Source organism: Typopeltis vanoorti, chromosome 12 (assembly GCF_054136105.1).
Source record: "Typopeltis vanoorti isolate ZY-2024b chromosome 12, IOZ_Tvanoo_1.0, whole genome shotgun sequence".
Lineage (NCBI taxonomy): Eukaryota > Metazoa > Arthropoda > Arachnida > Uropygi > Thelyphonidae > Typopeltis > Typopeltis vanoorti.
Window position 1 is genome coordinate 9,931,225 of NC_143560.1, and position 13,037 is coordinate 9,944,261.

The 13,037-nt window shown below is 36.7% G+C and overlaps 1 protein-coding gene across 1 annotated transcript in view; it reads right to left on the reverse strand.

The window, feature by feature from the left end:
• The window catches only part of LOC150100575 (A disintegrin and metalloproteinase with thrombospondin motifs 6-like), a 563,262-nt gene that overhangs the window by 298,079 nt on the left and 252,146 nt on the right, over positions 1-13,037 (reverse strand). The window contains exon 11 of the mRNA XM_090402125.1: positions 7,029-7,174. Within this exon, the coding sequence (XP_090258251.1) occupies positions 7,029-7,174 (146 nt within the window). The remainder of the gene's footprint in view (positions 1-7,028; positions 7,175-13,037) is intronic.

Sequence of the window (13,037 nt, forward strand, 5' to 3'; positions counted from 1 at the left end):
TTTAATTACAAGAATATAGACTGGAAGGAGGAGATAATGTATGGGAATAAGGAGAGTGAGTTTGTGGAATTTCTGAGAGATAAGTATCTTAAGCAGCATGTGACTGAAGCAAATAAATGCTTTAATGTTTTGGATTTGGTGATAACTTCATTAGATGTAGTTCTTAATGAAGTGCTGAGATTGCCAGCAGTTGGTAAAAGTGATCATGAGTTACTTGTTTGGGAAGTGATGAAACAAGAAAAGGTCACTGCCAAAAATGGATACATGTGTAAGTATAAAGCAGGTGATTATAGGGGGCTCTGTAGTCAGCCAGCATCAGTACACTGAGTACATGAGATGAGTGGAAAGATGATGACAATGCATGGAAACTCACAAGGCAGTATCTGACAAAAGCAATGGATGATGTATCCACAATTAGCATTGGTGGATAGTCATGGCAGCAGACTAACAGCTGCAAAGGATATAGTGGAATTATTGAACAAGCACTTTATCAGCATATATCATACTGGTGTAAATAATGTGGTGGAATATATAGAAAAGAGGCAAGTATTAAGAGAATTGGAAGTGAAAGAAACAGAAGTGTATCAGATGTTGGTTGGGTTAGATGTGAATAAGGCTGAGGGAATGGATGACATATCCCACATATTCTTAAAGAATGTGCATACAACAGTTAGCTATGCCCCTGACCTGGTTATTTAATGAAAATCTTGCAGTGGGTAGGGTTCCTAAGTCATGGCAAGAAGGCAAAATAGCATGCTTGTACCACTCCACAAGCATGGTTCTAACACATAAGTCTCTAACTATAGGCCAGTCTGTATAATTGCAGTTGTGGTCAAGGTGTTGGAGAGATGGTAAGGAGTAGAATACAGGATTGAGTTGATGGATATGGCATTTTTTATGATGGTCAGCATGGATTTGTAAAGGGTATGTTCTGTTTTAGTAATTTACTTGCATTTTATGATAAGATGACAAGTATGATAGATAAGGGAGAATCATATACAGTGATATTCTTAGACTTTGCAAAAGCATTTAATAGATTACCACATGATAAATTAGTGTACAAGCTGCAGAGGATGGGAATAGATAGTATATTGGCTAGATGGATCAGAAATTGGCTCTCTGAACAATACCAGCATTTTGTGTATGATGAAGCAGTGTCTCAAAAAAGGAGGGTAAGCAGTGGCATGCCCCAGGGTTCTGTTCTTGGGCCCCTGCTGTTTAACTTGTTTGAAAATGATATATCATGTGGACTGACTGGGGATCTTCAGTTATTTGCTGATATTGCAAAGTTAAGAAGAATTATAAGTAACATTGCTGATATTAATTCTCTTCAGGAAGATTTGAATAGACTTGAATAATAAAGCCATGGCTAATAATTATAGGTAGCCATGGCTTTATTATTCATTCACTACAATTCCAATCTGTATATCTGGAATTGTAGTGAAGGTACTTGAGAGTGAGAGAGAGAGAGAGAGATTGCTGAGAGCTAGGATACAGAAATGGGTTGATAACAGCAGTATTATGGGTTTGTTAAATGGATATCATGTTTTACTAACTTATGTACTATAACAAGATGACAAATGTTTTGGACTAAGAGAGATGCATATACATTTTTATACTTAGATTTTGCAAAAGTTTTGATAGACTTCTGCACAACAAGTTGTTAAATAAATTGAAATGGATGGGACTGGATAACAGACTTCTGAGTTGAATTGGTGGCTGGCCATCAGATAGGTATCAGAAGTTGTATATGGGGGATGCAGTATCCCAAAAGAGAAAGGTTACTAGTGGTGCCACAGGGGTCAGTTTTGGGACCATTGTTGTTCAATTCGTACGTTAATGATATTAGAATGGGTTTAACTAGTGATATGTGGCTGTTTGCAGATGATGCAAAAGTGGGGAGTCAAGCAGATGTTATGATCTTACAAGAGGACTTGAATAGATTGATGAAGAGGCAGGTAGGCGGAACAATCAGTTCAATGTTGCAAAGTGTAAGTTTTGAAATTTGGTAACCAACAATGAGATGCAAAGTACACACTTATTGGGGGAATCTTAAAGGAAGTAGAGGAGATGAAAGATCTGAGAGTGGTGGTGAACAAAGACGTGAAATTCAGGGCCACATTGCACCAGTTTTGAAGATGTCACATTGGATAATAGAAATAGAGGGAAGAACCATGACATGCAGAAATAAAGAGATTATAATGCCAAGATATAAGGCCTGGATCAGGCTTCATATGGATTATTGTGCACATATTTGGTCACCAGGTTTTCATGGTGAAGAGGATATGTTAAAAAGGTCCAGGGAAGATTCATAAAGGTGGTCAGTGATCTTTGGAATGGGGAGTATGGGGACAGATTGAGAGAATGTAAATTGCAAAGCACTGTGAATAGGAGGAGAAGTGGAGGGGGATATGATTGAGACATATAAGTTAGTGAGGGATTGTTATCAGGTTGACATGGAAGAGATTTTCATAAAATGGTAGAGAGAAGGAAGTAAAACAAGAGGCCATGGAAAGTGTATAAGGAGGGTGTGAGCAGAGGAGTGAGAAGTAAGTTCTTTCCAAGGAGAGTGGTTAGTGAGTGTGGAATACATCCTGAGCGTGTTGTCAATGCAGATGCATTGAATCAGTTTAAGGCTTGGTTGGATAATCTATATGTGTTATAGTGTTTACCTTCTATAGTGAGTCTCTGACTCCATGGGGTTCAGATGTTAATAATAATAATAATAATAATAATTCATCTGTCATGCAAACATGCATGCTACAGTGAGATTCAATATTCCAGCCTGTTAGTTAAAGGGGAAAAATGCTACCCATGTGTTCAAGCAGGCTGACTGAAGAAAATGGAATGGAACTGAAGGATAAGAACTTGGTCTAGGAGGCTTAAAGTTGGACTCCAAGTGGATATTGACAAACACTAATGAAATTGTTTTAACAGGCCTAAAAGAAAGTGGGGAAATTATGGAAACCAATACATTAGAACAGCAACAGAAGACAGAAACAAAATGTCCATGAGAAAGTTGTTAGCGTGTGTGCTTAAGAGAGAGAGAGAGAGATTGAGAGAGAGAGAGAGAGAAAGAGAGAGAGAGAGAGAGAGATAGGAAGGGAGAGGGCCCATTAACAATGTGAATTGGATAGGAGTCCTCTTCTACATATAATCAAGAGTTTTAGAGTGGTTGTTTGTGTACCAACCCAATGTCAGGGCAGTATTCTCAGGGTGAAAAGATTTGGAATTAGTAGAATTAGTAGTACAGATAAGTAGCTGCTTCTTATAGAAAAGGACAATTTTTTGGATGCTCAGGGAGCATATTGATATGATAGTTTGTACCAGAAAAGGTTAGAGATGGATTGTTAATCCCAAGAAGAAAATTTGATTTTGGTGACATTGAAATTAACAAGGTTATCCTTTTCCCAATAAAATAAACTATGGCAAGGAAATCCATGTTTAAGGTATAACTTGGAATGTTTTTAGTACTACATGGTTTCACAAATGAAGAGAACAGGAATGGAGGATATCATCATCATCAGCAAAACAGTGGCAGTAAGGGAAGGTTATTAAAATAAAGAAGTAAGAAAGAAGTATAAAAGTTCAGAGCTTTGAGATATTCTGTCATCAGCAAGAAAATATGAAAAGGGGAAAACTGTTGAAAGTTTATTTTTCACTTGGTTAGACTATAATAAATTTAGTTTAATCCTTTATCCAAGTGTGAGCAAACAAAGTTTGCACCTGAAAATATCTTCAGGACTGGGGTAAGGTAGTACAACACCAGGCAACTCATAGCAAAGGTGGACCAAGCTAACATCACTCCTATCTCAGTATCTCCCATAATGCAAAACACATCTCCTTGCAGATATGTATAATGTTATGCATTAAGGGAAGGGCCACTACCCAGAGTAGTTTCAACCTTTATTGAGGTCTCTTCAGTGGGAGCCAGGCCCAGAAGTAGAGATACCAGGCAGAAGAAATGGCAAGGTCATCTTTACCTATACAAGTTGTCAAAAGGTGTGCCACCTTTTTTATTAAATCACTCTGGATTTAGAGAAAGATGTTGAAAGAAAGAACTAAATTTATTTAGGGGAAAACTGTTTGCTACAACATAATGAAGCATTTAAGATGCAATTGATGATCCAATTACAAATACACTGGAAATGTGAAGACTATGAAAAACTTTACTGTGAACTTGGGGTGACAGAATGAATCCAAATGGATTAATTAATCTAATTAACCTAATAAATTGAATTAATTGATAGGCTTCCAGGTGGTGAAGAAATTGACTGTTACTGTCCCCTTTTAATTTTGAGAAAAGCAAGGTGAGAACAACAGGATAATTGTTTTGATGTATTGTCTTCACAAGCAATGTGATCCCTCAATTTGAATTCCTTACCTAGAATAATCCTCAGCCTTCTTCAGTACCTCTCCATCATTTGTAAACACAGTCCATTCTTCTTGCTGAATAATGTTTTGAAATTTGAAAAGGAGATGAAGAGATTTTGTAAAATAACAAAGGTATTGTTAGTCTCTGAAATACTGAAATGTTAATTCCATTCTTCTTCATTTTCATCCTCCCTTAACATTTCAGGTTCAATAGTTTGGCTGTGACAGACAACTGAGCCAGAAATGTTAAGGGAAGAAATCTAATTAATGCTACAACAGAACAATAATCCTTATCTGAATATGTCTGTAAATCATATGCATCCCCTAGCTAGTTTTGCCTTGTCTTGTGGGATATGAAAAACAACTGCTTTCTTGTGAAACCAGCTAATTCATTTTCAGTTAAACATTTCTTATAAATGTTTTTGTTGTAAGTAGTAGTAAAACCTAGGTATTTCCAACCAAGCTATGAAAGAATTAGTACATGAAATTACACTTGGCTACAATGAATTGATAACTATCCTTTTCTCATAGCATCAGTCTATTTAAATCATCCTGAAGGACCTCTTTATCACCTTTATTTAATATTGTCCTCCCCAGTTGAACATAACCAGAAAACAACTTGATATTCCCTCAAACCATCCTCCAGCATTGTTAACATACAAATTAAATTAGCAGTCTAATAGAGCCTTGTGGTAAATCTTTTGTGGTTACCTTGTTGTTATCTGCCTTTTCCTTCATTCTGCTTCATCCTATTCTCTGATGTCTTTCTATTAACCATATTTTATCAATGCCACTAGCTTCACATCTTTTCCATTTGCTTTGATTATAGATTTCCGTGTAGTGGTATCCTCTCAAATGCCTTTGCAAAGTCCAGCAGCATTATGGTCATGCATTTCTCTTATACAAATCAACTGTCATTATTATAGAAAACAACTAAATTATTACTAATACAGCCTTTCCCATTCCCTTCCCCAACAGAATAGAATATTCATATTCTCCCATTCCTGCATTCTGTTCATAACCAACTTTTTCAATACCTTAATTGCCACTCCAGATAATGACAGTCTATAATTTGCTGCCTCTGTCATGAAGCCTTCTTGATATAATAGAACTCTCTTGCTCTTGTTCAGTAAGAAATCAAACTGATGAGAGTTTGCAGGACGATTTAAATAAGCTGGCAAAATGTGCAAAGTGTAATGGATGTCAGTTCAATATGAAAAGTGTAAAGTTATGCATTTTGAGGTTAAAAGATTACCAGTGGTGTACCACATTGATGGAACAGTACTCCAAGAGATTGATGAGGCTAGGGACTTGGGGGTATTAGTGGATAGGGAGTTGAAGTTCAGAGGACACATTGCTAAGGTGTCCAAGATAGCACACAGGATTACTTGGTTATTGAAGAACAGAACACACTAACATCCAGAGATAAAGAGGTTATTATTCCTCTTTATAAGGTGTTGATACTTCCACTTTTGGATTACTATGCTCAAGTCTGGTCACCTGGATTCCTTGGAGATGAGGAATTGGCGGAGAGGGCTCAGAGGAGAGTGACTAAGTTGGTGAGTGGTGTAAAAATTGCTCTCTACATTGATAGATTGAGAGTTTGTGGATTAGAGGTTGGTTGATAGGCGGAGAAGAGGAGATATGATAGAAACGTTTAAATTACTTAAAGGTTTTTATAAGATTGATGCAAGGGAAATATTTCAGCTGTGTGATAATGATAGAAGAACAAGAGGTCATCCCTGGTCACTCCATAAACTTTCATAAATTCACACACACACACACACACACACAGAGAGAGAGAGAGAGAGCAGTGTAATGTGTAATATAATGTGTATATTGGTAATAAAGGCAGAAGAACTAGATTTTTTGCTTGGAGAGTGGTGAATGAATGGAATGCATTGCCTGACTCAGTTGTGAGTGCTTCGTCTGTAAATGAGTTCAAGAGGTATGATAAATATTGTTTTGATAGTTTGGGTCTCCTGTGATGAGTCTTCTGACTCCATGACTCCATTTAATAATAATAATAATAACTTACTAGAAATGCTGTGAGTGCTGAGACTTAAATAATGTGGTCAGAGGCACTCACAATCCTTTTGCACTCTCTTATAATTATATAAATGGATAACTTAAATAATTCCACAGTTGTATTCATAACAAACTGCAGTAATTACATCTGTGTTCACAAACAAGAATACAAATTTCTTGTCAACTATAATATACTATCTCTAAACAAGAAAACTTTCATAAAATTTACAAATTCTAACACACACACACACACACACACACACACACACACACACACACACACACACACACACACACACACACACACACACACACACACACACACACACACACATTGCAGTGTAATGTGTATATTATTATGTGTAATATAATGTGTATAATATGTATATTATTATGTGTAATATAATGTGTATAATATGTATATTATTATGTGTAATATAATGTGTATAATGTGTATATTATTATTATGTGTAATATAATGTGTATAATGTGTATATTATTATTATGTGTAATATAATGTTTATAATGTGTATATTACTGATGTCTATATCAGTAATAAAAACAAAAGTCATTAACTTGCATGTCAGAAAACTGTAGTGCTGCAATGTATTAAAAAATGCACTTACATAGGATTATCACAATGCCTCTCAGAATATGTAATTCCTGCACCACATGTTCTTGAACATTCAGACCAAGAGCTCCATTCACCCCATTCACCGTCAATTGCTTCGGATCGTTCTCCAATTAATGTACATTTGCCCATATGACACCACTGAAACAAGACAAAATTTGGTCATAATGGTTTGAGAATAAATTTTTTAAAAAAGTTGCTTAAATAATTAGGGATGAAAAATGAAGATTTTGTTTGTGAACACAGATAATTACTGCAGTTTATTATGAATGCAACTGTAGAATTATTCAAGATATCCATTTATATAATTATAAGAGAGTGTAAAAGGATTGGTAGTGCCTCTGACCATATTATTTAAGTCTTAGCACTCACAGCATTTCTAGTAAGTTGAACAAGAGCAAGATAGACTGGTCACTATCTCAGGAGTGGTAATTAAGGTATTGAAAAAGTTGGTTATGAACAGAATGCAGGAATGGGAGAATATGAATATTCTATTCTGTTGGGGAAGGGAATATTGAACAAATAAATATAACTTCAGCATACCATGTAGATTGTAGTGCAGCATGTTTCTTTGTATATATGTGTATACTCCAGATGATGACCTCAAGGTGATGGTTGAAATGATGAGTGTTAATTTTGGTTTATATTAAACAGATGTTTTACTCAAATACGATAGTTGTTTCCATAATTTTTGAAGATGTATTCTGATCACCATGTAAGCATGAAGGAAAGGATTCCTATACAAAAGCTAATAACTCTTCACATCACTTGACATAGTATCCATTAATGCAAAGCAGATATCCTTACGGATATCTATAATGCCATGCATTATGGGAAGGGTCAATACTCAAACTGGTTTTAACCTTTATTGAGGTGAAAAAATAAAGGGTTGCTCATCATAGGTCTAGAGAAGTTTGTATAGTGGTGCAAGAGAGCCTGATAGTATTAGGAGAAAGAAATGACAGACAGATAGCATGAGATATAGAGAAAAGGCCTCACCTCTTTTATATCATCACATAGCCAAAGGCTATTAGTTTTCCTTTTTCACCAATTTCATGGGGATGATGATTGATAGAAACCTGAAATTCAATGGACATATTGCAAAGGTGGTGAAGGTAACACTGAGGATTGCTGCAATAATGAGAAGGACGCTGACCTGCAGAGATAAAAGAGTTATCATTCCACCGTATAAGATCCTGATCAGACCACACTTAGACTATTGTTCTCAGATTTGGTCCCCCAGGATCTGAAGGGGATAAATTAACTGTGGAAAGGGTACAAAGGCAGATAATAAAGACAGTTTCAGGACTGTACAATGTTAGTTATGAAGATCAGCTGAGGGAATGTGGACTGCAGAGTTTGGTGGATAGAAGAAGGAGAGGTGATATGATCGAGACTTATAAACTGTTGAGAGGTGGTTACAGGGTTGACACTGGGAGTTCTTTCACTTGGTTGAACAGCGGGAAGGAGTGATGACAAGAGACCATCCCTGGAAGTTACGAAAGGAAACTGTGAGCAAGAGGGTGAGAAGCAGTTTCTTTGCATGGAGAGTGGTTGAACTATGGAATGCATTGCCTGATAGAGTGGTGAGAGCGAGAGCGGTCAATGAGTTTAAGGAGTGGTATCATAGACTTTGTGTTTCTTAGGAGGGACCTCCCATGATGAGTCTTTTGACTCCTTGGAGGCTTAAATAATAATAATAATAATAATAATATAGTTGAACAACCAAAAAACCAATTGAAACTAAATGCAAAGATGACTGATACCCAGGTGGTTAGGCTCATCTGGGTAAACTGCCTTCAGTTGGCCTTCTCTGCCTGGAATTGCTCTCCAGTCATCCCTGCAATTTGCTATAAGACCACATTGAATTAAGAGGATGAAACTATTTAAAAAACCTCTCATAGCAAAAATAGACAAAATTTTATCTTCTCCTGGTGAATATTGCATAATGTGGGTGGTCTACACCATCTAGTCATAAATTGGATATCTTCTAGAATGCTTTTTTCTAAAAAAAAAAAAAAATCGTCTGACTGAACAATAAAATTTCCACAATACAATATTATAAAGCATCTAGATTGCATATTGCTGGTTTTCAAATCCAGAGTATTTTAATAATAAGATGTGATGCCTTTTTACTACTCGTATATGAAATTATGACTTCTGCATTACTTCAGCCTTGGTTGTAGTAATGCAGAAGTCATAAAGCCAGAACTTCTGGGTCTGGCTCCCACTGATGAGACCTCAATAAAGGTCAAACTGTGCAATACCCACCACCCATTAGCAATGGGAAGAGAATTTTGATTTTTATGATTAATGAATTAAAATACCATTTATGGAAAATTAGAAAGAAACATCCATAAATGGTATTTTAATTTATTAATCATAAAAATCAAAATTCTCTTCCCATTGCTAATGGGTGGTGGGTATTGCACAGTTTGACCTTTATTGAGGTCTCATCAGTGGGAGCCAGACCCAGAAGTTCTGGCTTTATGACTTCTACATTACTACAACCAAGCAAGACACAAGACGTTGCTAACTACAAGGGTGAAGCAAAATGCTTTTATAATCCCTGCTATCTGATAAGGTTGCTGTGTAAGAAAAAGTTTATGAGCTAAGTGCTCTGCCTGAGTGGGTGTGATTCAAAGATCTTCATTTGGAAGTAGGATGGCCTTGGGTCTCCTATATTTGGAGAAGTCTGTTTCATCATAATTTGCTGCTTTTGTACTAATTCATTTGGATGTGAAGAGGATGCTGAGAAGAACTTCACTGCTGAAGACTGCAGGAAAGAGTAGATGTAGGGGATATTTGTATCCCAGTGGAGTTGGACATTTCTGATATACCACAGTGTGTTTAAGATCATGCAGAGACATTTGTTTTGCACTCTTCTGTAGTTTGAGGATATTTGTACTTGAGGTGTGGCTCCAGGCTGGGGATGCATAAGTAATAATGGGTCGAATCATCAACTGATAAAGGAGCAGTTTTATTTTGGTATCCAGCTTGCTATTCCTATTGATAAGAGGGTAAAGCTGTGCAATGATTTTTGATGCTTTTGTACATGAGGCTTTTATATGTGGAGACTGAAGGTTAGTTTTCTACCCAGCAGTACACCCAGATATTTGGCTTCTGCTCTCCAGGGAATCTTGATATTAAATAGGAAGATGTCATCTTTGGGAGATATTGAGTTTTTAGTGAAGAGCATGGCGATACTCTTCTGAGGATTTACTTGTAATCTCCATTCCGAGAACCAGTGCTCTAATCTCTGCAGATTTTCTTGCAGTTTCTTGGTGACAAGGTGCAGTTTAATAGATCTGGTTAGTATAGCTGTGTCATCTGCATATAGGGCAATGATAGATGACATTGGGTTGCGCGGAATGTCCGCCATGTAAATCATGAAAAGTATCGGTGCCAGTAGGGACCCTTGAGGCACTCCTGCCAAGATTCGTCACTGGATAGATAACATATCATTTAGTTTGACTTGCATTCGTCTGCCACTAAGAAATGACTTTATAATTTGGACTAGATCTAATGGAATGCCAGCTAAAATCAACTTGTATAGTAGTCCAAAGTGCCATAATTTGTTGAATGCCTTTTCTAAGTCAAGAAAAACTGCTCCAGTGTATTGGTGCCTATTGTAACTTGTGGTAATGAATTCGATTAGTCTATAAATTTGTTGGGTGGTATTGTGAAACTGGCAAAAGCCAAACTGTTCTGAAGGAAGGATGTTTAATTTTTTTACTGAAAGTTGAATTCTGGAAAGGATAGCTTTTTCTGCTATTTTGCCCAAATTAGAAATCAGACTTATGGGATGATAACTTTGAGGCTGTTGAGGATCCTTGCCAGGCTTGTATATAGGAACTATGTCTCCAACTTCCATGCAGAGGGAAAGTACTTAAACCTGAACATAGCATTTATTATTGTTGTAAGATGTATGATGGCCTTTTGGGGTAGCAGTTTAATAACTTTGTTGGATATGCCGTCAGTCCCTGGAGCTTATTTTATTCTTTAAGTTCTTTATAATATCATAAATTTCAGCTGGAGAAGTAGGTGTGAGTTGGCTGGTACAGGTATCAGGCCATTTTAACACATGTCTGACGTGGCGGTGAATTTTATAAATATGATTGAAATTTAGGTTATCGTATGAAGGGCTATACTGTTTTTCTAAATTTTTAGCTATAGTTTCGGCTTTTTCTGCATCTGTGTAAACAATGTTCAGGTCAGATTTGAGAGGAGGAAGAGATTTGTTTTTGTTTTTGATGTTTCTCAGAAATTGATCACCAGGTGATATGGAGGCTAATTTGTCTTCCCATAGTTTGTTTCTGTGGGTTTTAAGTGCATCTCTTACTGCATTGTTCATTTGGTTGAGATATTTTTTGTCTTGGGGTGCGCTGGTATTGTGGTCATTTTCTTGCTTTATTTTTTTCCCTGATTAAGTTCATTATGTCATCTGGTAGTATTTAGGCTTAAAAGCAAATGAATTTGAGGTGATAGATGCTATGGCTGTGTTGATTTGATCAGTAAGTTTATTGACTGCAGAATCAATTTCTTCCTTGGAATTAATATGAGGGACGGTATCAATGTAGTTTGGAAGCATTTTGGATAGTTTTTCCCAGGGAATGAAGGTGTGAGGTGAAGGAGGAAGTCCCCTCTGATAACCCAGTTGGAGCAGAATAGGATTGTGGTCTGATGATAATTCATTCAATGATTCCAGGGTATACTGTAGGTTGACATTCTGAAGGACAGCTATATCCAAGACGTCAGATGAGCCAGTCAGACTGTGATGAGTTGGCACTGAGGGGCCAGCCACAGCTGCACAATTTAAGCTTGTGTAGTTAAAGAGGATGCGGCCATTCCTATTTATAGACCTACTGCTCCAGGCATGATGTTTTGCATTTAAATCTCCGGCGATAATAACCAGTAGTTTAATTCCGAGGATAGCATCCAGATCTGTGGTCAGCAATGTTTTTGATGGTGCGTAATAAGCACATCAACCATCATGTTGTAGCCATTCCTATAACCACTAATCTCGAAGTCACAGGTATCAATGTCATCACAAACTCTGTCAGAAACATAAAAATCTATGCAGCTTATACTACAACCAAGGCAGAAGTAATGCAGAAGTCATAATTTCATATATGAGTAGTAAAAAGGCATCACATCTTATTCTTAAAATACTCTGGATTAAAGATAGATGTTGGACATTTTTCCAATTGGTTATACTATAAATTAAAGATGCCAAGAAATTATAACGGATTAAACCAAGAATATAATTTCTTGGCTTCTTTAATTTATAGTATAATCCAGTGGAAAAACTTCCAACATCCATCTCTAAACCAGAGTATTTTAATAATAAGGTGTGACACTTTTTGCCTATTCATATATGGAAATATGACTTCTGAATTACTTCAACCTTGGCATCACTTGTGGGTCAGGCTCCCACTGATGAGACCTCACTATAGGTCAAAACTGGTCTGGCTTGTGGCCCTTTCTATATACATGTTTGTAAGGATATGTGCATTGCATTACGGGATACTAAGGTAACTGATGTGAAGTCATTAGCCTCTATATACAAACAACCCTGACGTTAAGTGACTTCGCATGCAAACTTTGTTTGCTCACACTTTGATAAAGGATGAAACCAAGAATATAATTTCTTGGCATATTTAATTTATAGTTACTTTTTGATGGCTACTTTTCATTGAGAAACATAAGGAATATAACATTGAGACTCATCTGGCTTTTATTGACTAAAATGAAGCATCCTTGTGAGGAGTGTTTGCCAGGAGGAACAATAGAAAGGGTGGCTATGGCAATTAAGAGAGGTGAAAGGGTGGATGAGATGACTGTGATGATAGGAATGAATGACTTGAGTGGTAATGTAAGTCAGGCAGCGAGAGATATGAGGTTTTTGCTTGAGACTGTACAGAAGAAGACAGAGAAAGGAAAAATAGCGTGTGTGTGTTGCCTAGGTATGATAATGATGAGCTGAGCAGAAGAGCGGTGATAT